Source organism: Pan paniscus, chromosome 1 (assembly GCF_029289425.2).
Source record: "Pan paniscus chromosome 1, NHGRI_mPanPan1-v2.0_pri, whole genome shotgun sequence".
Taxonomy (NCBI): domain Eukaryota; kingdom Metazoa; phylum Chordata; class Mammalia; order Primates; family Hominidae; genus Pan; species Pan paniscus.
The window spans coordinates 63,331,796-63,358,016 of NC_073249.2; the positions used below are offsets into that span (position 1 = coordinate 63,331,796).

Consider the following 26,221-nt stretch of genomic DNA (forward strand, 5'->3'; position numbering starts at 1 on the left):
TCAGAAATAAGAATTACAAAAATGCATACTTGATGTAAGGGGTGGTAATACATTTCGGTCTAAGCTTTCTAACAATAATGTGCAGAGAGAAATCTAATCTGTAACCTAATTCACATGGTCTGGAAGCTAAAAACAATCATCAGAGGAGGCACAACCTTCCTCATAATATAAAAAGAAATTCTTCCGGAAACACAATATTAATGTAATATGATGAATAAAGTCCTTAACAATAATGGGTGACACTGACAAATTTTATAAGGCTGTTTCTTGTAGTGTTTGTCAATGTAGCCAGTGGAAACAATTAGATAATTGAAACTCCGTAATGTCAGAGATAAAGCATTCCTAAAGTTTTATATACTTTTTAGGAACAAAACATACAAAAGCAAGGAAAGCGGGCCTGGCTGTATCTCTCTAGCACTGGGCCCACATTCAACCCCCTCAATTCAGCACCAGGCACAAAAGGTTGCACAGTCGATGCTATTAATATTAAATACGCATAGATTTCGGTTAAATTTCAAAATGCCAAAGGGAATGAACAATTGTAAACAAGGTAAATTTATTTAAGATGGAAAAATTGGCAGAGGGTTAAACAATTTAGCAGGGAGGAGAATATCTCCATTTTCTTCCCTTACTCCCTTAGGTGCAAATATCAAAGGCTTGAGGCTGGGACACCTGACAGGACAGGTTACAAGACTGAAAAAATCTGTAACATCTGAAGTTCTCAGCTGCGTATTTTTTACCTAAAAAATGTTTTTCTGGGATACTGTTGGGGTTGGGTTTTGTATGTCTCAAGATTTTAAGGTTCCCCCTCTTTTGGGGTATGAAATACCCTTCAAAAAGTTCATGCGGATCCTGAATGCTAAGAGAGCTGGCTACACAGAATCTACCTTAGGTTTGGGTTTAAGGGAAAACAGCATGTGGACCTTCATATTTACTTTTACACTATGTTACCCAATTCTCTGGTGCAGCAATTAAGCAAAAAACACAGGAGATTGCTGATAGATACTGTGTCCAGGAATAATCTGATTGTTTATGTTTTACTCTCAGGATCTCGGGAGAATTGAGAAGAAGGTAAAGAATTTCAGCACCTATTAATTTCATGTTACAGTAATCACTAGGTACTAAATGGAAGGTGTGACAGAATACTGCTATTGCATAAGAAAAACTGTTAAAGCGTTATAATTTGTTTCCTAATAGTCAGAAATTACCTCTAAAATAAAGATTATTTTAAAATATGTAGTTTTTCTGTCAAAAAGAATTACTTCCACAAAGATGCCTTTTTTACAACAAATTATTAGATCCAAGTGACTTTGAGTTCTTAATATTATAATTAATCATTTGAATTTTTCAATATTTTACAATGAATTATTTGCTTGCATAATTTACATGGAATTACTGTCATTAGTCATGGTTATTATTGAGAAGTAAATAATTTAACTTTTTAACTTGAGGAAAGAATAGCTTTTTCAGATTTGTATGAAATGCCATATGGGCTGATGATAGCCCTGGTTTGGGTAGTGTACTAAATAAAGAATAAAATTACCCATGGAAAAAATAATAAATAAAATGTGTAGTTTTTAAAAAATATAAACATTTTTTACACTCAAGATATCCAAGCAATTGAGTGACAAAAGCTTTTTCAATGTAACCCCAACAAAAAGAATTATGGAAAACAAATGTAAATATGCCTAGAATCATTATACATACTCATAATCAATAAAAATTACATATAACTGATTTAAGAATTTTCGATATATCAAACTTACTCTACGCAGGGCATTTTGAAAATCATTTGCCAGTTCTAAAGTAGTAATAATAAATACTCCAAGAACTAAAAGTCCCCCTGGTAGCATTCTGGATACCTAAAAATAGAAATATATTATTAGCTAATAAATTGGCATTATATGCAATCCTTTCTGTTTGAGAAACTGTCTGCTTAGCGTATCCTTAGCTTTTCACCTTAAAACTACTTTATAAATAAAACTATCTGATAACAATATCCTTTAGCTACATCAATAAATAAACCCTTTTCTCAGGAGATCAAAGACTGAAATATTTTTTCAATGGTGTTCCACCATCAGCTAAATAAAATGAAGTTTTATTTTAGATTGATATTTCAGACTTTCTAGGATCTGGTCAATCTGATGTTATACCCTCATTTGACACTACTTTTCCTCAAGTAATTCAAATATTTGTCAAAAACTACTTGAAAAGTAGTGTCAAATGAGGCTATAAACTGTTTTCCATACACATCCTAGGCTTTCTAACTCTGTGTCTTTACTCAGGGTGTTCCCTAGGCCGAAACTGACTTTTTCTTGTATTTCTACGTGTCTCAACCCTACTGGATACTTCAAAGGCAGCTTGAGGAAGCTGCCTTCTCTGATCTTTTGATCTCTGAACTCCGACAGGGCTTTGGTGTAGTTTTCCCATGGATTTTATCACACAGTCTTATATCATAGTTATCTGTGAACGCTACTAGTTGGTCAGGGAGCTCCTTAAGGGAATAAGTAATTCTACCTTTGTATCCCTATTTTTAGCAGCATACCAGATCTGGAATTTGAACAGAGGGAGTCTGACTTGAAAATCCATTATTTTCTATTGCATAGATTAACCTCAAATTTTTAAGCCCACTTACTGATATTGGGCATCTATGCTATATCTAATTTTACCTTAAAATAATATTGATTAAAAATCCTAGTATATCTTTCTGCATTCATAGAATTATTTGTTTAGGACAAATCCCTTGAGGTGGATAACTGGTTTAAGAAGTTATACATATTTTTAAGGTTTTTGATACATACTACCATGATATCTCCCTATCTGTATTTCCCTTCACATGATTGTGGCTAGTTCTTAATACCACATGGATTTTTTTCTATGATCTACACTCAGAGATTAGAGTGTTTTGGTTAGCTTTTGATTACTTAATGTACAAGCAATCAATCAGAGTAGAGTCTTAGAAAATTAGGTACCATGCTCTAATCCTTAATCTACTTGCACTATGTCTGCCGGTGTTTTCCTCTGATTTAATAAATTCTATTTACTATAGTAGCACAATTCTGACAAATAAAGTTTTCATATTTAGCATAAGGAGCCTGCATATCTTTTCAAAATCACCAACACAAAAAAGTAACCATTTTTTAGGAGATGGAGGTGAGAGCAAGAAAGGGGAAAAAGTAAAATTAACCTTTTCTTTCTAGAGGTAAAAGGTTAAGCTAATTTACTATATAAATTCATTAATATTTGTGTGTGTGTGTGTGTGTGTGTGTGTGTGTCATATACAATTTTATGAGAGACCAAAAGCAAAATTAGAGTAGAAAGTTATTTACAAACCATTGGGAATTTAACTTTACATTACTTAATATTTTCTTCAGAAGATAGTTGCCATGTTTGTCCCCTTAAACACCATGTTGAAATGTGAACCCAAGTGGGGCCTAATGGAAGGTGTTTGGGTCATGGGGCAGATCCCTCATTAATGGCTTGGTTCCATCCTCAGAGCAGTGAATGAGTTCTCGCTATATTTGTTCCTAGGAGAGCTGGTTGTTAAAAAAAAAAAGCCTGGCACCTCCCAACTCCTTGCTTCCTCTCTGGCCCAGTGATCTTTACACACCAGCTCCAATTTGCCTTCTGACATGAACAGAAGCAGCCTGAGGCTTTCACCAGATGCTCAACCTTGCGGCCAGCAGAATCATGAGCCAAACAGGCCTTTTTTTCTTTATAAATTACTCAGTCTTAGGTATTACTTAGTAGCAACCCAAACAGACTAAAATAATAATAATTAAATATTGGATTTCTTCGTTTTGTTTTGTTGAGACAGAGTCTCGCTTTGTTGCCCAGGCTGGAGTGCAATGGTGCAATCTTGGCTAATTGCAACCTCCGCCTCCCAGGTTCAAGCAATTCTCCTGCCTCAGCCTCCCAAGTAGCTGGGATTACAGGCACCTGCCACCACACCTGGCTAATTTTTCATATTTTTAATAGAGACAGGGTTTCACCATGTTGGCCAGGCTGGTCTTGAACTCCTGACCTCAGGTCATCCACCCACCTTGGCCTCCCAAAGTGCTGGGATTACAGGCAAGATTTTATTTTATTTTTTAATATAACTACACACTGCTCCATAATCAAACACATACACAGACACAAATATATGTCCATGTGTGTATATATATATATATCTATATATATATATATATCTATATATATATATATATATATATATCTACATACACAGAAACACGTTTGAGTTTAAAAGATTTAAAGATTTAAAGTTGATTGGAAAATGAAATAAATCTTTTATTTATTAAAGAAAATTCTTTTTCTTAAAACAAACAAACAAAAACGCAGAATGTGCAGGTCTGTCACATAGGTATACGTGTGCCATGGTGGCTTGCTGCACCTACTGACCTGTCCTCTAAGTTCCCTCCCCTCACCCCCAACCCCAGAAAAGGAAATGATTCTATTTTTACCTTATTCTAACATTATTTATTTGATGATATATAATTCATTCAATAAATACTTGTAAGTGAATTAATTTAGTCATTATTCCCACTCACCCATCCCAAATCTGTTTCTTCCTCATGTAATGCCAACACTATCCTCCTAGACACCCAGACTAAAAATCTCAGTCATCTTTAGCTACTTTCTCCCTATGTCTCTTCTCTCTACTCATTCACTAAATCTTCTTGATTCTAGCTCTTTTTTGAAATAAAACTTAAACATATAAACAAAAAACAAGATAACCTGGCAGGCATGTTCTGTGGCCCATTCTTCATCCAAGTTATCCAACTTAGCTTTGGGATGTTTGAGGTTCTCACTTTGCTCCTCTTTGGGTGGTGTTCTAGTGGCAAGAATCACATAATCCTTTTGTGACGAACACTTCAAAAACAAATTAAAAAGCTTGTTAGAGTGATATCTGATTCCTCAATCTAATTAGAGTGATACCTGAATTCCTTAGCTTTTATGACATGCAAAAACTGAGTGATATTTGTAACAGGTTAAATCATTAATACCCACATTATAGAGGAAGCTAAAGGGAAGCTAATTTTCAAGGATGGCCTTACAACCTTTCCCTCACGTTGTTTATCTTTTAATGTATTTAATATCAGCTTCTTATTTATTTGGACAACTCAAATGTAAATCATGGAGTGGTCCCTAAAAATGGTTTACTGGATGAGTGAATGAATTACATTAACTAAAAAGTAATATGCTTATTCAGTTTTCTAGTTATATTTGTTTTATAAGTTATAAATGAACAGATTGGAAAATATTAGTAAAATTAAACAACAAATGACCTTTTGTGTCTTATTTTAACTGAAATGATGACAGTAGGGAACTTCCACATACATTTCCACAGAATAACAAAGGGGATTTGGGACACAATTTAAAGTGATACAGATTCTATGTTCCTCAAGTTTTTGTTTTGTTTTGTTTTTTGTTCTTTGTGTGTGTGTGTATTTATTTATTTATTTAGAGACAGGGTCTTGCTCTAATGCCCAGGCTGGAGTGCAGTGGTGTGATCATAGCTCACTGCAACCTTGCACTCCTGGGCTCAAGCAATCCTCCCCCCAAGTAGTCTCCCAAGTAGCTAGGACTACAGGCTCAAACAATCAGCCATAACGCCTGGCTTTTTTTTTTTTTTTTACTTTTTTGTAGAGACAGAGTCTTGCTATGTTGCCCAGGCTAGGTCAAACTCTGAGCTTCAAGCAATCCTCCCACCTCAGCCACCCAAGGCATTGGGATTACAGGCATGAGCCACCACACCCAATCTGTTCTTCAGCTGTAATATCAGTTAAGTAGTAACCAAAGTTGGGAGATCTAAAAATAAATGTAGGGGAACATTTAATAGCTCAGTTTCACTAGAGTGAAAGTTTCCTATAAAAAAAGAGTGAAAATAACACTGCTAATGCAAGTTAGCATTGTATCATCCCCACACATGACCTGAAACTCTGATCATTAGTATCATCTTGGGATAGAAAATAAGAGTAACTATTCCTACAGGTTATTTTCAGGAAGTTACATTCAAATAAACACAGGAAAAGAAAGTAGGTCTCAGTTAAGAAGGCTCCTCTTTTCTTCATAAAATGTATAACTTTGAAAAGAAAAAGAAACTGACAGAGACCAGGAAACAGGCAAGCTTAAGAGGAAGGAGAGGAAAAAGTAATGAACTCTGGAAGAAAAAGCACGTAGAATACTGAAAGGAATGAATGGCTCTGTCCGTGAGCAATACATACTAGAGCATAAAAAGAGATAGAAGGAAGGCCTTAAATTATGAGACACTCATTTGTAAGATGGCAGTTTGCCTGAGCTTTAGAAACAACCTTTATCCAGTTAAGACAAATTTAGAAGAGGGTCTTTCTCCCTGACTTTTTATCTCTACTGATCACATCTTTCTCTAAGACTCTTCTTCTCTTAAATATTTTAAACAAAGAGAAAGAAAAAAACTTAAATAGAAAACTCCTAACAAAAAGAGCACCACATTACAACTGAATTAAAAAGAAATTCACACTGTTCTCAAGAGAGGCAGTCTGGCTGTCTAATGAGAGGCCTCACAGAGTGGTGCTACCTGGTTGAACCATGTAGATCTGCCCTCTGTCTTGCAAATTAAGAAATCTGATTTGTAAAAATTCTGAAAATGAGCCTGTCTTTCATGGCTAGACTGACATTGATTAAGTTTATTCAGAATGATGTAGAAAACTAAAATGTCATGAAGGCATCTGAACACTTGAGTCCTCTGGACAGTGTATTCTTTATAAGTAGATAACATGGGGCATCAAATTATAAAAGAAAGTAGCTTGGGAATATGGATAGAATCAGAATAAGGAAAGTTAATTACGTAATTTGAAGATTCTAAGGCATCAGGCTAAGATATCTAGAAAGAAAATTGTCCCAATAAGAGCTTTATTGGCTAGTAGGCCTCAAAATCAAGTCCTTGGGCCAAAGTGCACTCTCCCGTGTTTGGATGGACACAGTCAGCTTGCCTGTGTGACTCTCCTTTTTTTTTTTTTTTTTTTTGGCTTTGTACTACTGACCGGTCCCTCTTGCCGATTAACACGTTCTTCCTTCACTCATAAGAAATCAGTGGCATGGGTTTTAAAATAAGTATCTGAATCTCTGTTCCATTTTGTGTTTTTAAGACTCAGCTCTAAGAGGAAATTAGAATTTGTCTAATTTCCAAATTTTTCCCAATCCCTCTCCCTCCCTATTGATCCAACAACAACAAAAAAAAATTCAGTAAGATGGGTACTATAGCTTATAACAAAAATATGACCACTGTTGCCATAAGTCTGATATAAGACAACACAAATTAGAATAGGAATAAAATTTTCAAAAGCTTCTTTTGTAAAGAATTGGACAACCAGATATTAAAAAGATTAGAAGGGAATACAAAACACTTTGGAAAGACAACAAAATGTGAAAAATCTGGTCAATAAACATTCTAATTCTGAAGTTTCCATATTATAAATTACGTTTACATGGTCAAAGGGGAAGGTGTTGTGACGAGCAAAATTGGGCTAGGTTTGTCTACTTCTCCATGTTTCCTCAAAGACCTACTTTAAAGTTACTTCTTCCACATTTCTTCTTCCATCCCCCAATCTTGAGTTTATTATTAAATAGCATCTTTTAACTTTAAATCAACAAGTAATTTTTTAAATAAATTACAGAGTAATTATTTAGTAATAAATGCAGAGTAAAAGATACATACCTGTCCTATTAAAAGGCCAGAGACAAAAGCCTTTCCTTGGAGATTTATGTTTGAAAGATACTGGCCAACAGTCTCTTCTACAATGTAGGTTCTTCCCATTTTTAGGAACTAAAATCTCCTATATCACAAGGAGAAAAGATACAGCATTTTTAGGTAAAATATCATTTGCAATGTCTTTATCATGGGAGTAGTTTAGCAAGAGAAGTGATACTATCCTGAGGCTATCTCATGCCTTGCAGCAAATGCTTATTACATAGTGTATTCCTTCTTGCAAAGTTCAGATGCAGTTCCAGAGTTCTTCTCAATACAGTGCAGCAGGAAACAACCACAAATCAATCAGAGTTGACATGAGAGATCAAACCTTTTACTCATACCTGGGATAAGGGAGAGGATAAGAGGATACTAAACTAGTAAGCAACACACCAGTTTTTTTTTTTTTTTTTTTTTTGAGACGGAGTTTTGCTCGTCACCCAGGCTGGAGTGCAGTGGCGCAATCTCGGCACACTGTAACCTCTGCCTCCCAGGTTCAAGCGATTCTCCTGCCTCAGCCTCCTGAGTAGCTGGGGTTACAAGGGCCCACGACCATGCCCGGCTAATTTTTGTGTTTTTAGTAGAGACGGGGTTTCACCATGTTGGCCAGGCTGGTCTCGAACTCCTGACCTCAGGTGATCTGCCCGCCTCGGCCTCCTAAGTGCTGGGATTACAGGGGTGAGCCACCGTGCCCAGCCAACACACCAGATTTCTTATTTTAGATCTACTCCCTAGTTGTATTATCTTTGATAATCTATTGCTAAGTCTTGGTGTTCTCATTGCTAAAATCGTAAACATGAATTTCTGAATAGTTCATTAGGAGGTAGAATCAAATTCATTTACTTGATAAGCATATATGAAAGAACTATACTATTTGCTTAGAAACTATGCTAAGTGGGATAACACAAAGATGAGCAACACAATCTCTGTCCTTGAGCAATACATACTACAGTAAGAGTTATTTAAGTGGATAAATAGCAATACAATAACAACACTTACATAGCTTCTACTTTGTACAACGCATTATTGTAAGTACTTTCCATGTAACATTAATAATTCATAAAACCCCAGGAAGTGGGTACCATTATTATAATCCTCATTTTATAGATGAAGAAACTGAAATGAGAGAAGTTGATTAAATAACTTGCCAAAGTGACAAAGCTGGGTACGTGGCAAAGGAGGGACTTAAATTCAGACACTCTGGCTCTAGAATCCATGTTTTTCAACACCACGCTCATAATGAGGAATCGTAACCAGTCCTTCAATTAAATCATTACTAAGGGTAGCTCTTACTCTGTTTTCTCTCTGGTTTGTGGATGGAAGTCAGTATATTCATTCCCTCTATTGGCTTATGCTCCTTTGATTTGCATTTCTATAGCTTAAAACCAAAGATATTGAATAAAAGAGCTAGGCAATATAATGAATGATTAAATCAAGGAGTTCATAATCAGTGAGGATGAAAATGTAAAAGAGATGATATCCAAAAGAGCTATAAAACAAACAGAGACTGCAGGAACACAGTTACAGTATTTTGAACACTGCAATTTAGGAATCATCATCATTTGGATTCTGTTAAAAATGTGAATCTTATTCAGTACCACAAAGTTAAGGCTACCAGAGATATGCTGGGATGGTATATCTGATACCAGTAAACTGTCAGTCACAAGACGGTTTTGCATTTTAAAACTAAAGCCCAGAGAATGGATTCAAGTTTGAAATGTCCTACTGGAGGCTGTTTCCTTATTGTTTCAATGAGCTTGTTCAGTTTTGTCTCAAAATACATTAATTTCTTCCTGGCTCTTTTTTTTTGTTTTTTGAGATGGAGTCTTGCTCTGTTGCCCAGGCTGGAGTGCAGTGGCGCGATCTCGGCTCAATGTAAGCTCTGCCTCCCAGGTTCACGCCATTCTCCTGCCTTAGCCTCCCAGGTAGCTGGGACTACAGGCACCCACCACCACACTCGGCTAATTTTTTGTATTTTTAGTAGAGACGGGGTTTCACAGTGTTAGCCAGGATGGTCTCGATCTCCTGACCGTGTGATCTGCCTGCCTTGGCCTCCCAAAGTGCTGGGATTACAGGTGTGAGCCACCATGCCTGGCCTTCCTAGCTCTTTTTTGACAACAATAGACGTGAATCAGATTTGCATATCATTTTTTAGAGACTAAGTCTAGGAATGCTTGTCTAAATATCACTGTTGCTTCTGTGAAGTTAAGGGCTTTTACCTTTTAGTAATGCCTTAAGGTATGCAATTCTATGTATCTACTTTCCTCTACATCATATTATACTCCTTTTCCTTCTGGTCTAATAATTCTTAATTCTTGCAACAAATACAAGTAATTCTAAAGTTATATTTAACCTTTTAACCTTATTTCTTCTAGGGTGTCACCTAGTAGCCATATTAATGTGTAAGAAACTGAATGTAATAGGGAGATGAAAATCTATTCAATTATGAAATCTGATTGAATGTCAGATAAGTTTTTCTTTAGTGCTCTTTCAAAATTTTTAAATGTAGTCAACCATACTTTATAAAAGGCAGTACTAAAAATGTATATAGTCAGCTTTCCACATCTGTGGTTTCCACTTCCATGTATTCAACCAACCACAGATTGAAAAATTATTTTTTTAAAGCATGATTACATCTGTATCATTAAAGATGTTTTTTCTTGTCACTATTCCCTAAACAATATAACAACTATAGCATTTACATTGTATTAGGTATTATAAGTAACTTAGAGATGATTTAAGATATGCAAATGCTACACCATTTAATATAAGGAACTGGAGCATCCATGGATTTCATATCCATGGGGTGGGCAGGTGAGAGGGTCCTGGAACCAATGCCCCACGAATACCAAGGGACAACTGTATTTTGCCTTATAGGGTCATAATTTTCCAGAAATGTTGTATATCAGCCAAAGCCTTTGTGGTGCAAGCACTGTGACTGACACAACTCAACCTTTCTGGGCTCTGGTTTCCTAATCTATAAAATAAAGCATTTGAATCCTAGCAGATCTGAAAACCTATCTAATTTTAGGATTCTGTGAATCTAAGTACAGAAAAATCTACATTTCCCAAATGACAGATCAACAGTATGATAATACTGTGGGCTTAGGACATAGCATAATACTTCATATACCAGCAACTTTAATTACAATGCTTATCTAAAAAATATTTTTGGGGAAAAATCAACCTTAAGCTCCGCTGCTGATTTATTTTTCCTTAGTTATTACAAAATATCATAAAATGCTTCCATTTAGATTTCTCAGACGGCTTCACGACATGATTCAAAAGTAGGAACTAGAGAAAAAGAATAAATTTCATATAAGAACTAAATCACCAATTCACAGAAGGCCCACGACTGTGGGAACTGCAGAGAGACGACACTGGGAATGCATTATTTACAATGAATAATTTAACAAATTCTTTCATAATAGTAAACACGAAACAATCTACGGATTGAGCTTTAAAATTACAGAATTATGATCTGGAACCATACAAGTTCTGTTACTGTAGAAATTAACAATGTGTTTTAAAACTTCAGTTACAACAGTTTTCAATTTTAAAAACAATATAATGTTAGGTAACAGTTTCTGCAACGAAAAATTTAAAACATAGGCTACACTCAAAGTGCTACCGGTTTCTTTTAATTCTCCTCCTGAAGAATTAACCCGGGTCCTTAAATTCCCGGGTACTGAATCACTCAGTACCACCTCCCCACCACCAAAAACCATTTAGGTACGCCGTTTCACACAAGGTAAGTTCGTCAGAAGTGTGTGCCGGAGTGACTGTCCATGTTTCCAACACTGTCCCTTCCTTTTTCTCTTGAAAAGAGAGCGCACACACACAAACACACACACACACACACACACACACACACACACACTACACTTAGGCTGACTTACCTGTTTTCAGAATGTGCACTCGTGGCAGACAATTACCTCGGACGGTCTCTCCGCCGGAGATGGGGGTTTCGGGCGCAAGTACCAGCCTCTAGGGGCCAGATTCCCTCAGGTCTCAATTCACTGCCACTGAATTCATCAGAAAGCGACCTACTTCCCACACCTCACTTCCCACTCCAAAGCCAGGGTCTTGGGAGTCAGGTGGCGCAGATTGATGACGTAAAGCCCCCCTCCCTTCCCCGCAGAGCCTCAGCCAAAGCGACTGCGGTCGCCACCCCGCCCCCTTCTGGGCGCCATAGAGAGCGTGGCGGTAGCCCGGAGCCTGCCGTCCGGCCCTACCGGGACCGATGCCCTCTAGTGGCTCAGTGTCCAGAAGCCGCCAACGAGGACGATCCATGGCATCCCGGGGCTTTGACGGTAAGGTCACCAGCTCTTCAGGGAGGGCCAAGGGGTGACGAGTACGTATGTGGCGCCACCGTGCGGACAGCGGTTACGGGGCCGAGATAGGAGAGCCAGGGGAGCGGGGAGAAAAACGGAAGCTGAAAGGGCGGTGCAGGATTGGGCTCCCGGAAGGGAATGAGAAAAACACTACATTTCCCAGAGCCCTATAAGGCCTGAAGTGGGTGGAGCTGGAAGCCGGAAAATTGAGTGCGCAAGAGGATCAGGGATAGCCTCTGAGCTCGGGTTCCCAGGGTTCGTAGCTTCCAACGGCTGCGCGCGCACTTCGGTCGCGGGCGGTGAGGTGCTGTTGCTGAAACGCTGCCGCTGAGGGTGGACTCGATTTCCCAGGGTCCCGCCGTGGGAGTCTCCGGCGGGCGGGCGCGCGCGAGCCACCGAGCGAGGTGATAGAGGCGGCGGCCCAGGCGTCTGGGTCCTGCTGGTCTTCGCCTTTCTTCTCCGCTTCTACCCCGTCGGCCGCTGCCACTGGGGTCCCTGGCCCCACCGACATGGCGGCGGTGTTGCAGCAAGTCCTGGAGCGCACGGAGCTGAACAAGCTGCCCAAGTCTGTCCAGAACAAACTTGAAAAGTTCCTTGCTGATCAGCAATCCGAGATCGATGGCCTGAAGGGGCGGCATGAGAAATTTAAGGTGGAGAGCGGTAAGTGAGATGCTCTTTCCGTCCTTGGTTTTGGGCTCGACTCCCGCCCTTTGGGTCTGGTCTTCCCCCATCAAGTTGGCACTGGGTACCGCTCTGTTAACCTCACTTCCTGGGCTCTGTGGATATCCTGAGCCTTCGCTTTCCTGCTCCTTACAGTTTGATAAGAAGCCTTTGAAAAAAAAATCTGAATCTAAGTTTAGTAGCATTTTCTTTGTAGTTAGGGTAGGCTCATACAGGGACGCTTATTTTCCTTCGTCCGGCAGACGGGAAACAGACTTGATAGAGTCTGCGAACCCATCTCTCTAAGCCTAGAGTACCTTATATGTTTTGTTGCACTTCAACTGATAGTGGCTCCGCCCTATTTTCTAGGCACCTGCATTCTAGGCCTTTGCCAAATTGACCGCTCTGTGCACTTGTTCTTAGTGTGTGCGTCGTCCCGTGGCTCCAGAACGAATCAGATGTTTACAAAAATGAATATTAGGTGCATAAGAGCGCTGGAAACACAGTGAATGTGCAGTACATAAATTTAATATATTTTGATTTCTCTTAAAAAGTTGGAGTTTGATAGAAAATATTAAAATTTTCTTGTAATTACCTAAAGTAGGCCTTTAAGTAAGAAAGTTACTGACAATAATGGCTTGAACATCCTTGAAAAAAATATGAAGAATATAGTCATTACCATTAGTAAAATACAAACTTCCTGTTAATGTGTTTTGGTTTACCATTTGTTTGGGGAGGTTCATACTGTTCTTGCTAAGTTGACTGGAAATTCTGAACAAGTTTTTACTTCAAAAAAAGTGTAACTGTCAAGCAGAATTGACCTTGAAAATTAGTTCTCTGATCCCAGAGCTGAGTATAGTACATTGCATTCTATTTATTAATTTGCACCATAAATATTGAATGTCTTACATGTTCCTGATACTATGCTGAACATGATATTCAATCCCTTCCCTTGGAAAGTTTACACATTTACTTTTACATAAATTTAGTAGTTTTATGCTTTCAGGTAATATCTTGACTACTATAAAAGAAGTCTTTTAAAACAAAGCAGTTTTTTTTGTCTAAACAATTTTTTCTCGTTTAATAAATACTTTATTTATTAAGCAGTTTACTGATGTCTGGAGAAAATACTAAGATAAATGAGGTTACCTGCCTTGAAGACATTGATTTGTAAAGCCCCTTTTAGGCCTTATTTTTATTTTTTATTTTTTGTCATGTAAGTCGTTTGGAAATGCTTTAAGTCCTTTTCAGTGCTCAGTCTATTTATCTTTACTCAGATTCTCTTACGTGGAGCGCAATTCTAATACTGTATCTTAAGTTTTAAAATCAAGGTTATTAGAAATAAATAACAGTATTCACAATGTATGTACATGTGTTTGATTTTGTTTTTTTGTTTTTTGCTTGTCTGCTGTAGAACAACAGTATTTTGAAATAGAAAAGAGGTTGTCCCACAGTCAGGAGAGACTTGTGAATGAAACCCGAGAGTGTCAAAGCTTGCGGCTTGAGCTAGAGAAACTCAGTAAGTATTTAATGCATCTTTATAAGTGTTCTCGGAGTATCGAAATCTTCAGATACTCCTTTATATACTTTGGAAACATTTACTTACTAAACATGAAAATATTGATTAAGCATCATTGGTTTTTATTATGGTGATATTTTGATTTTTCACTTAGTGGTAAAGATTTTGTAAGAACACAGAATTTAATGGTCAGGAGGCCTGGATTCTTATTCTGATTTTGCTATTAAAATTGCTTTTGCCACATGTAAATCTTAACAGTATCTGATTATTGTTTATAAAATGGTTAGACCCACATGTCTGTCTACCTAGACAGCTTTGTAAATCAAATGAGATAAGCGTTCTTGAAATCTTTTTAAAAAGGTGAAAGCATTATGCAACTAAAGAAGTAGAGAGTGGCTTGTTTTTAAGTTGAAGAATCGAAGCCTATTGATTTCATTATATTTATGTTTTAACTCCATTTTTTAATAATTTTTATAAATATCTATGAATCTCAGGATATTTCCCCTTTAAGGCCTAGTTCCTATAAAAGATTGATAGCTAATCTCTTTCTTAGTTTTCTTACATCATTAAGTTTTAGAAAGTTCACAAGATGTTAAAGATCCTGACATTTCTTAGGAGGATGATATGTCTTGTGCTTTGCTTTTCCCATCCAAGTTCTGACCAGGCCCCACCCTGCTTAGCTTCCGAGATCAGACGAGATGGGGTGCCTTCAGGGTGGTCTGGCTGTAGACTACTTCTGATTTAAGAAAGCAAACACCAGAACATTAGGAAAGATCTCTATGAAGGCGTAATTAATTTTTTTTTTCCTTCTTTTTGGAGACAGAGTCTCACTGTGTTGCCCAGGCTGGAGTGCAGTGGTGCGATCTTGGCTCTCTGCAACCTCTGCCTCTTGGGTTCAAGTGATTCTTGTGCCTCAGCCTCCTGAGTAGCTGGAATTACAGGCATGTACCACCAGGCCCAGCTAATTTTTGTATTTTTAGTAGATACAGTGGTTCGCCATGTTGGCCAGGCTGGTCTTGAACTCCTGGCCTCGAGCGATTCTCCCGCCTCGGCCTCCCAAAGTGCTGGGATTGCCACTGTGTCTGGCTCGTATAATTAACTGATACTCAATATAGTTCAATTTTAATTTGATTGATGGAGAAGGAACACAGGAAGTTCGTAATCAAAGAAATGATTAAAATTGCAGCTTTCCTTCTTAATGGGTCCATGACCATCAACTATGTAGGTTATAACTTTTTTCAGCTACTTTTGGTACCCCTCATTTTAAGAACATAATGTATATGCATACATGTGTGATGGAGCATATATAGCTAGATCTGGTTCATTATCTATGTAGTTTTGCCTAGGCATAATAAAAAGATCTGTTTAGTAGTAGTGCCGAAGAATTTGAGAAAAATGACTGTGAATACAGCTTTTACGAGATCTGGGAGAAGAGAAAAAGGGATGAACCTACAGATACATCAGATACTTTCCTGTGGTATACAGTTAATGTGTGTGCGTGTGTGCGTGTATTTATATACTCTGGATCAGTAAGTCTGGAAAGCAGTAAATAATATTAAAACAAAATAGAAAATTTAGACACATTTAATGGGGTTTTTTTGCTTTAATGGTCCTCTTTAAATAGAAGTTAAGATTAGAATTAATTAAAATGTATTTGCTTATTAAATTGCCAACATATGTATTTTAGTGAAATACAGTTTCAAAATGTATATTTTTGGAAAAATTTTAAAAATTATATTTTTTCTAGTTAGCCTGTGTTTAGAAGAGAAACTGCATGTAAGGGAAAAGAGCCCATTTTGAGTGGCAATTGAGAGATTGATAAGTGCCTTATCAAGCATAATGTTTTTTCTTTAAAGGCTCTATTTAGAGTGATAAATGATAGGAATTGCAAATATTCATTATTGTGATTTGCAGTATATACATGTTATATAGTTTAAATGCTTTTTCTCTCTTGATCCTGTCTTTTTAACTCCATTTTCTTACTGCTAAGTACAGTTCACTGTTTCTTATGATATATGTTGACTTAGAAGATGGCATTGAAAAATAAAGGAATTACTAATTGCATGTGACTTTCCCCATAAATGTTGGCTAGGATTATTATACATTTGATTTGGAGTCAGGATAGCATATTTAAAATTTTGGTCTAGAACACAGTAAATTTTGAATGCATTCATGAATTTGGAATGTGATGTACAATGCAGTCTTTCTGGGCTTCTGTTTTTTCATTTATTAAAATGTGTAAGGTTGGCAGTTGCATAAAAACACTCATTGCAAGTTTTAAGCAAATGTGTATGTATTCATAAAATTCCTTTTATCCAGACAATCAACTGAAGGCACTAACTGAGAAAAACAAAGAACTTGAAATTGCTCAGGATCGCAATATTGCCATTCAGGTAAGAGATATTTCTTTGAATAAGCTCATTGTAGACATGTTACTTGAAGGGACATTCTATTCTGATTGTTTATCAGTTATTAGTCAATGGGAAGATGTAACTGATGTCCTATTAGGGGAAGCTACTAACAAAAATATGTATATATAAATTCCTTAATTGGATCTATGTTTTATTGATAGATTGGACATCTCTTTTATTCAACAGAAATTATCTATTGAATGCTTACTGTAGTCCAGGTATTATATCAAATGTGATACAGTTGGGAATTTGGGTGAATCCACATTGGTAGTCATTTCCTTAGGGTAGTTTTGTAAGAATGACAGTTTGAATATGATCACAGGGATTGCTGACAAATTTGTTAATTAAAGTGGTTGCACGCAATTATTTTTTAACCAGATACAATCTTATACTTTTGCCATTGCTTTTTTAAAATTTGCATTTTATTTGGTGTTGAAAGATAATTGCTTCACATTTCTGAAGGGAAAAAAAAATTTACTTCCAGAATCTGAATAGGCACAAAAAGCCTCGTAGTATACCTAGAAAGGCTTTGTAAGAAATGTATTTATATGAAGAATGACTCAATACCCAAGAAAACTCAAATACTTCTCTGAAAACTGTGAGAATATACCTTTATAAATGAAGATATTGCAAATTTCTGGATGGAAATGTTTTCCAAATTAATGTGTTGGTAATACATTTTGACTCTTAAGTCCAAGTCAGATAGCCAGAAACTTGTTAATGTAGTTCTAAAGATGATTGGGGAAAAAAACATAGTAATAGCTAGGATGCTTCTAAAAAAAGGAAGTATCAATTTAAATTAAGTACTTGCATAGCCACATATTCAAGTTTTATAAAGTATGGTTATTAAGATATTACAATGCTGATATAAAAATCAGTACAGAGAATAAAAGGCAGTCCAGAAATAAAACCCAATACGGAGGTTCTTAATCTTTTGGAAAGAAGCAGAGCTGTCCCAAAATCTTTATAAATCTTGTAAAAACTATGGATCTGTAACCGAGGAAAATAGTGTGCACACAGTCACATAAAATTTTTCAGAAAAAAAAAACTATGAAGTGACTTAAAAAGTAATAGAATTTATTTAACTGCTTGGTGGCTGAAAAAAAGAAACTGAAAGCTTTTTCACTAAGATCCAATGCAAGGCTGGGATGCCCACTCACCACTTGTATTCAGTATAGTACTGGAAGTACCAGCAAGAGCAATCAGACAAGAAAAGGAAATAAAATGCACCCAAATTGGAAAGGAAGAAATAAAATTATCTTTACTTATAGATTATATGATCCTATATGTAGAAAACCTGAAAGATTCCACAAAAACCTGTCAGAGCTAATAAGTGAATTTATACAATTGAAGGATACAAAATCAATATTAAAAAATCTAGTAGCATTTCTATACACAAACAATGACTTAGCTGAAAAAGAAATTAAGAAAAGATTTCATTAGAGTACCATCAAAAAACAGGAATAAATTTAACCTGGGAGGTGAAAGATTCATATACTGAAAATAATATAACATTGACGAAAGAAATTGAAGATGCAAATAATGGGAAAGATATACCATACTCATAGATAAGAAGAATTCATATTGCTAAAATGTCCATCCACACTATAAAGTGGTATAAAGATTCAGCCCAATCCTGTCAGAATTCCAAAGGCATTCTTCACAGAAATAGAAAAAAAAAAAATTCTGAAATTCTGATGGAATCAGTTTTAAAAATCCTGAATAATAACCAAAGCAGTACTGAGCAAGAAAAAGTTGGAGGCATCATACTTCATGATTTAGAAAACAGTTATAAAACTATAGTAATCCAAATAGTACAGTACTGACATAAAAAGAGAAAAGTGACCAATGGAATAGAATAGAGAGCCTAGAAATAAATCCAAACATATGGTCAACTAATTTCAACAAGGGTGCCAAGAAGACACAATGGAGTTGTGATCGTCTCCTCATTAATGGTGTTGAGAAGACTGGATTTCCACATTTGAAGAAATGAATGTTGGATGTTTGTGTTGCTTACATCATATACCGAAATCAAGCCAAGATGGATGAAAGATCTAAATGTAAGACCTGAAGCCATAAAACTCAGAGAAGTGAACATAGGGGAAAGGTTCTTGACATTGGCCTTGGTAGTGATTGTTTGGATCACATCAGTAGTTCAAGCTGCAAAAAGAAATAAACGGAACTGCATCAAACTAAAAAGCTTCTACACAGGAAACAAGAATATTAAAAGGCAACCTACAGTTCTGGCATAGGTAGCTTGAGATAGATATTTCTAACTCAAAAACATGTAGATTGCCATTGTTTTGCTGGGAAGCAGTTTGGCAAGTTTTTTGTTTTTGAGACAGGGTCTCACTCTGTCACTCAGGCTAGAGTGCGGTGATGCAGTCTTGGCTCACTGCAACCTCTGCCTCCTGGGCTCAAATGATCATCCCACCTCAGCTTCCTGAGTAGGTGGGACCGCAGGCATGTGCCACCATGTCTGGCTGTTTTTTTCTACTTGTAGAGACTGGGTTTCGCTGTGTTGCCCAAGCTGGTCTTGAACTCCTAGACTCAAATGATCGGCCCAGCTTCATTTCCCAAAGTGCTGTGATTACAGGCATGAGCCACTGCACCTGGCTGACAAAATATATTAAAACTTTTAAGTAATTCAATTTTTAGGAATCTTTCTTGAAAAATAATTTGAACTAAGGTGTAAATACAGTGATATTCTAAGTTATTAGGACATTTACATGTGATTAAAAGAGATATGAGAGAAATTTTCATAAGCCTAGTAAAAATGTTTTAAAAATCCAAAATTTAAATAGAAACATTGGAATTACGGGTATTTTTTAACTTTGATGTGTAAGTTATAAGAGAAAGCCAGTCATTTACGCTACAGCTGATGTTAACTAAAGTGACAATTCTATGTTCGCTTTCCTGTATTGCTCTACTTGATTTTCTTACTTATTACTTCTTTATATGACAGAGCCAATTTACAAGAACAAAGGAAGAATTAGAAGCTGAGAAAAGAGACTTAATTAGAACCAATGAGAGACTATCTCAAGAACTTGAATACTTAACAGGTATGAAGAAGTGCTTGTAGCTTTTAGCTCCATTCCTTTATTTTTCTTCAGTTAGTGCTAGGAGTTAGTGCTCAGCCCATTTCTGTTGCTGATATTTTTTTGTTATGGTTGAGTATAGAGTTGTCATATCCTATTATTTCTCCTACTCATTTATCTTTAAATCATTATCAAGTGTTTAAAGAAGTGTCTAGAAAGTGCACAAATGAAGAACATCTCAAAGAAGTAGTAATTTGGACCAGATTTTACATGCAAAGATTTTCACTACAATGCTATACATAATATCAAATTGGAAGCACTTTAAATATTTGCAAAGGCTGAACTACTGTTCTTTATTTCATATGGACATCCTTGCTATATAATAAGCATTCAATATAAGAACATATACTCAGCCCATATTTATAAACAGACTGAAGGAGGCAGAGACATAAAATACATAAACATAGACTGTAGTATATAATACAGCTGATGTAGTCAGGTGAACTTGACTCTGAAGCAGTTAATGGTAAGAAGTTTCCTTTGGTGCCCGGGCACGGTGGCTGACGCCTGTAATCCCAGCACTTTGGGAGGCTGAGGTGGGTGGATCATGAGGTCAGGAGTCCAAGAGCAGCCTGGCCAAGATGGTGAAACCCCGTCTCTACTAAAAATAACAGAAATTAGCCAGTCATGGTGGCACGCACCTGTAATCCCAGCTACTTTGGAGGCTGAGGCAGAGAATTGCTTAAACCCAGGAGGCGGAGGTTGTAGTGAGCCAAGATTGCGTCACTGCACTCCAGCCTGGGCGACAGAGCCAGACTCCGTATCAAAAAAAAAAAAAAAAAAAAAGTTTTTTGGGTTCTTTTTTTTTTTAATGGTTTTTGAAATTTTTTTATTTCTGTAAAAGAAAGGATTTTCAGATATTTATATCATTATACAATAATATTCCATTAGTTAAGTATACTTTCCCAGTCTCAACAAGAGTTCCTTCAAAATACTTGAGTGTGTTGATCAACAAGTGGTAGTTACAACTAAAGGAATTCATAAAATCTAGATATTTAATAGATAGTTTTTTAAAAATGTATATTCTATATTGAGTAGGTTTTTATATTTATCATTGCTTTTTAGCTTAATGATTATTTATAAAATTTTAATAGATCTTTGGATATATATCAGGAAAATTAAGGTTAACGTTGAATATTTCGCTTAAGACACTGTATTTAAAATAAATTTGGATAATTCACAAGTTTGGATACACAAATTTCAATTTTTTGTCATCTATTTGTAGAAATTGAATTTGTAATTAACTATGGCAGAAACAAGTTAAAATAAGAGAGTTGAGAACTACAGTTGACCCTTAAACAACACAGTGGTTAGGGTTGCTGATTCCCCCCACAGTTGAAAATTTATGTGTAACTTTTGACTCCCCAAAAACTTAACTACTGCTGTTAACTAGAAGCCTTACCAATAACATACACAGTAGATTGTCATACGTTTTGTCTGTGATCTGTATTATATACTGTGCTCCTTCAATAAAGTAAGCTAGAGAAAAAAATGTTAAGAAAATCATAAGGAAGAGAAAATACGTTTACTGTTCATTAAATGGAAGTGGATCATCACAACCATCTTCATCCTCCTTGTCTTTACATTACCTAGGCTGAAGAAAAGGGGTTGGTCTTGCTGGGTCAGGTGGCAGAGGTAGAAGGGGAGGCAGGAGAGGGAGGCACACTCAATGTAACTTTACGAAATACAGCCTAATTTCTGTCTGACTTGCTTTTTCATTTCTCTAAAAATGTTTCTATACATTACCAATCTTCCTTCCACCGTTTGCTATAGTTTCAGTGCCCATGTAAGAGAAGGATCCGTGTCATAAAAGAAATCAAAAGCAGTCTTGGGTAATCAGAACCCTTCCACCAGATAGTCTGTTACCAATATGTTTTCTGACACTGCTAGTTCTACATTCTTTTTCCACATCGTCTGGCACTGGTTTGGAAGCACTCATCTCCATCCAGTCATCTTCTGTTAATTTCTCTGATATGGTGGCTATTAGCTCTTGGATTTCTCCAAGGTCCGTATCTTGAAACCCTTCATCCCACCTTTTTTGCCATATCCACAATCTCTTTCATGATTTCTTTGATTGGCTCTGTTACAAATTTTGTGACATCATGCACAACATCTGGACAGTTTCCTCCAACAGGAATTTATTATTTCAGCCTTGATGGCTTTCATAACTTTTTCTGTAATGAAAAAGAAGGGATGGCCTCTTCAATGTGTTATCCTTTAAAACTTTCATGATATTTTCTCTGTTGGGGTTCTCTTCCACAGTGTTGACATTTTCTTTTCACAAAGTATCATCTCTATTGAGCTGTAAAGGTCCTTATGACCCCTGATCTAAAGGCTGAATTAGAAACATGTTTGGGAGCAAGTAGACTGCTTTGACACCTTCCATGTTGAACTCCTGGGTTCTGGGTGGCCAGGGACAGTGTCTAAAATCAAAAGAACTTTAAAGGCAGCCCCTTGGCCAGGTACGGTGGCTCATGCCTATAATCCCAGCACTTTGGGAGGCCGAGGCAGGTAGATCACCTGAGGTCAGGAGTTCGAGACTAGCCTGGCCAACATGGCAAAACCCCATCTCTACTAAAAATACAAAAATTAGCTGGGCGTGGTGGTATGCGCCTGTAATCCCAGCTACTCAGGAGGCTGAGTCATGAGAATCACATGAACCAGGGAGGCAGAGGTTGCAGTGAGCCAAGATAATGCCACTACACTCCAGCTAGGGGGATAGAGCGAGACTGTCTCCAAAAAAAAAAAGGGCAGCCCCTTTACTAGCAAGGTACTTTCTGACTTTAGGGACAAAGCATGAGTGGAACCAATTCAGAGAAGGGGGTCTGTCATCGTCCAGGTCTTCTTCTTGTGTAACCAGAAGACAGGCAGCTGGTGTTTATCTTTTTCCTTTGGGCCCTGGGGTTAAAAGCTTTATAAATAAGGGCAGTCCTTATCATAAACCTGACTGCATTTGCTCAATACGGTAGAGTTAGCCTATCCCTTGCTGCCCTAATCCTGGTGCTCCCTTCTCTTTCTTACTAATAAATATCTTTTGTGGCATTGTTTTTTCCAGAATAGTACACTTCTATCTGCATTAAAAACCTGGTGCAGGCATATAACCTTTCTCAATGATTTTCTTAGCAGCATCTGCTGTTTCTTGGTTGACAGCACCTGCTTCTTCAGTTTTGTTGGCATTTTTTTAAGTCAAACCTTTCTAAAATTATCAAACCATCCTTTACTGGCATTAAATTCTCCAGCTTTAGATCTGTCACCTTCCTTTTGCTTTTAGTTGTCGTATAATAACTTTGCTTTACCTCGAATCATATTAGAGTCTATAGGTATGTGATAGCAATCCTGCACCCCATAAAAGCTGCATTTTCAATGCGAGATAGGAAGGTATTTTGCAGAAATGCACTTTTTTATGCTTGCTGGAGTAGCTGCAGTGATGGCTTTACGAATTTTCTTTTTATTTCTTTTTTTTTTTTTACACAACGGTCCATATACTGGATTCATTTGTCTTGAAATGGTGGGTAACCATAGCTGCAGTCCTCAATCTGTGGTACATATCAAGCAATTCAACTCTTTAAAATATTGTCGTGATATTTCCCTGCTTCTTAGAAGAAGTACTTCCAACATCACTAGTGGCACTTCTTATGGATCCCATGTTGTTATTCAAGGTTTATGGTATTGTACTAAACACAATGACAAATATGCAAAAACTTCAAAAGATTTCAAGTTTTGTGGTATTGCACTAAACACAATGACAAATATGCAAAAACTTCAAAAGATTACTATTTTCTGCATTATGCAATTTACTGAAGAGAGAAACTGCTCACAATAGAGTCACACAGCATTCTATACAGACACTCAAAACACTTGAGCTTACTGCAGTAGTATCAGGAGGTGGCTATGAAAGTATTACAGTAATACAGTATGTATTACAGTTAATTTTATGCAGTTATGGCTTAATAAAGCATATTTATATTTGCTTATATTTCTCTTGATTGCAGATAGGGTTGTGTAGTGTTTGTGTGCATAAGTTCTGATAAATTTTTTAAGTTTGTATCATAGATTTGTGCATATTTTAATGGTAGTAAATGATAAAATACACTAATATCTACATATTAGTACATGTTATGCACTTACAGTAGCTTTTTCTTAGTTTGTTCCCATTTCTGGGCTGCCTGGATTGGTCTGTGGTCTCTGAGTTTTTCAAATTGTAAGTTTTTGGGAAAAAATTCCACTATATTTATTGAAGAAAATATGAGTGGAAGTGAATCTGCATGGTTCCTATCTGTGTTATTCAAGGGCCAGCTGTGCATACTTTGTATTAAAGGTTTATATTCCTAGAAATATATTTTTGATATTTGGTTCCCCTGAGTGTTAATTAGTTATTATTTTTTAATTCTCTTCACCATTCTAGAGGATGTTAAACGTCTGAATGAAAAACTTAAAGAAAGCAATACAACAAAGGGTGAACTTCAGTTAAAATTGGATGAACTTCAAGCTTCTGATGTTTCTGTTAAGGCAAGTACCAGATGATTCCTAATGCATAAACTATAGCTTTTTATTAAAACTCACCTAAATTAAATTTCAAATATAGGCAATAAAGTAATTAAAAGCTGCATTTTGTTTTGTTTTTAATGTCAGAAAATTAAGCATTAGGACAATTCTAGTTCATCTGTTTTGCTTGTTTGAAATTTAAGTTTGTTACAGTTCTTAATGTTTTCTAGTTAAGAATCTATGCAAATACTTAATTTCTGTTTTGAAATAAAATTCTGCTTGTGTCCCTTAGCTACAGACAAAATCTTTTGAATAATCATATATCATCTTTAACTGTACGTGTTATTTTCTTGGATTTCTTTAGTATCGAGAAAAACGCTTGGAGCAAGAAAAGGAATTGCTACATAGTCAGAATACATGGCTGAATACAGAGTTGAAAACCAAAACTGATGAACTTCTGGCTCTTGGAAGAGAAAAAGGGAATGAGATTCTAGAGCTTAAATGTAATCTTGAAAATAAAAAAGAGGAGGTAAGTTAGTAAAATTGTGTTTTTCTTCATGTTGAGTATAACTTACATTTGTGTGTCAGTTTATTAAATATGTATTCAGTAGTGTGTACCTGATTAGTTGTAAGATTAGTGGTTAAATGTGAATAATGCATTACATTTGGCGTAAAAAATCAACCAATTGCGTTTACATAAAGAATTTAAGATTCTTTGTCAAATCTGGTTAGTATCTACTGTCTTACGATATATCTTTCCTAAAATATGTGTTTGTTTAAGAAGTGGTGGTAAGTTTTTGTGAGCTAAATCTAAACATTGTTCTGTGAGCAGTTATTCTTAGTTTTCTTAAATATGCATATTTTAATTGCTTTTTCAGGTGGGGAGGGGGAGTTACTTAGCTTTTCCTTAGCAGCATAAACCTCATGTCAGAGTAATTTCAGTTAATATGACATCCTTTCCCCCTGCTCTATTTTTTGTTTTTAGGTTTCTAGACTGGAAGAACAAATGAATGGCTTAAAAACATCAAATGAACATCTTCAAAAGCATGTGGAGGATCTGTTGACCAAATTAAAAGAGGTATATATGACCATTAAAATGTCTTTTTTACAAAATATTAAAGCACTTACGAAGCTATTATTTCACAAAATGATGTCATTTTTTAATCTGTCCTTGGCCCCATAAAACAGTGAGAGTCCTCCTTCCATATGCTGTGGCTAGGCTAAAATAGAATCCGAAATAGCAATTATATGTTATATTGAAAATACTATCTAAAAAATGAGTATGGGTTAATTTTATTGTTTAATATTTTACTTTGAATTTAAAATATCAGTAATATTTTATCCTTAATTTATCTTTGTCATGAAGACTGATATGAATTTGAGTGTTTTAGATTTAGCTCTTACTTTACAAAAATGGAATTTTTCATCTTGTCATTTGATAAGCATTCTAAATTTAGTTCAAAGTAGACTGCTATAATTGGGCTATTTTTTTCAGGCCAAGGAACAACAGGCCAGTATGGAAGAGAAATTCCACAATGAATTAAATGCCCACATAAAACTTTCTAATTTGTACAAGGTAAATATCCCACCACACATGTTAGTATCTAAATGTTGCATTGTTGACTGTTAGGTAACTTTTTAAGATTAACTTTTAGAGTGCCGCTGATGACTCAGAAGCAAAGAGCAATGAACTAACCCGGGCAGTGGAGGAACTACACAAACTTTTGAAAGAAGCTGGTGAAGGTAAGTGTTTTCAGTTATGGGAACATTATTTTTGTTATTGTACTCTTTTTTTTCTTTTTACCCTTGTTTTGTATAGATGATTGGATTTAGGTGTTAGACTTTATTTGGGACGGAATTAGGTACAGAAGAAAGAACTTTGGATTAGGAAATTCAGAATTATATCTTAAGCAAATGTAAGTTTATATATTTTTGAAAATACAGACAGCAGGGGGTTTTGTTTTTTATCTAATAATCTTGTATAA

At 36.2% G+C, this 26,221-nt stretch overlaps 2 protein-coding genes across 11 annotated transcripts in view; one reads left to right on the top strand and one right to left on the bottom strand.

Moving 5' to 3' along the window:
- ODR4 (odr-4 GPCR localization factor homolog) overlaps positions 1-11,833 on the bottom strand; it is a 173,201-nt gene extending 161,368 nt beyond the window's left edge. For 8 of the 9 annotated variants that reach the window (XM_063602960.1, XM_055110410.2, XM_055110420.2 and 5 more), the window contains exons 1-4: positions 11,629-11,833; positions 7,700-7,817; positions 4,738-4,872; positions 1,767-1,862 (exon numbers count right to left, since the gene is read on the bottom strand). In XM_063602960.1, the coding sequence (XP_063459030.1) occupies positions 1,767-1,862; positions 4,738-4,872; positions 7,700-7,798 (330 nt within the window). In that variant the 5' untranslated portion in view covers positions 7,799-7,817; positions 11,629-11,833. Of the gene's footprint in view, positions 1-1,766; positions 1,863-4,737; positions 4,873-7,699; positions 8,074-8,728; positions 8,846-10,916; positions 11,019-11,628 lie in introns of those variants that run through there. The other variant, XM_063602911.1, reaches the window with a different exon arrangement.
- Positions 11,818-26,221, top strand: part of TPR (translocated promoter region, nuclear basket protein) — a 61,590-nt gene continuing 47,186 nt past the window's right edge. For both annotated transcript variants that reach the window (XR_004667269.2, XM_003815594.6), the window contains exons 1-10: positions 11,818-12,042; positions 12,415-12,723; positions 14,138-14,242; positions 16,562-16,635; positions 19,619-19,715; positions 24,157-24,260; positions 24,601-24,765; positions 25,222-25,314; positions 25,732-25,812; positions 25,892-25,979. Coding sequence is in view for 1 of the 2 variants with exons in the window: in XM_003815594.6 (XP_003815642.1) it covers positions 11,973-12,042; positions 12,415-12,723; positions 14,138-14,242; positions 16,562-16,635; positions 19,619-19,715; positions 24,157-24,260; positions 24,601-24,765; positions 25,222-25,314; positions 25,732-25,812; positions 25,892-25,979 (1,186 nt within the window). In the remaining variant the exon portion in view is untranslated. The remainder of the gene's footprint in view (positions 12,043-12,414; positions 12,724-14,137; positions 14,243-16,561; positions 16,636-19,618; positions 19,716-24,156; positions 24,261-24,600; positions 24,766-25,221; positions 25,315-25,731; positions 25,813-25,891; positions 25,980-26,221) is intronic.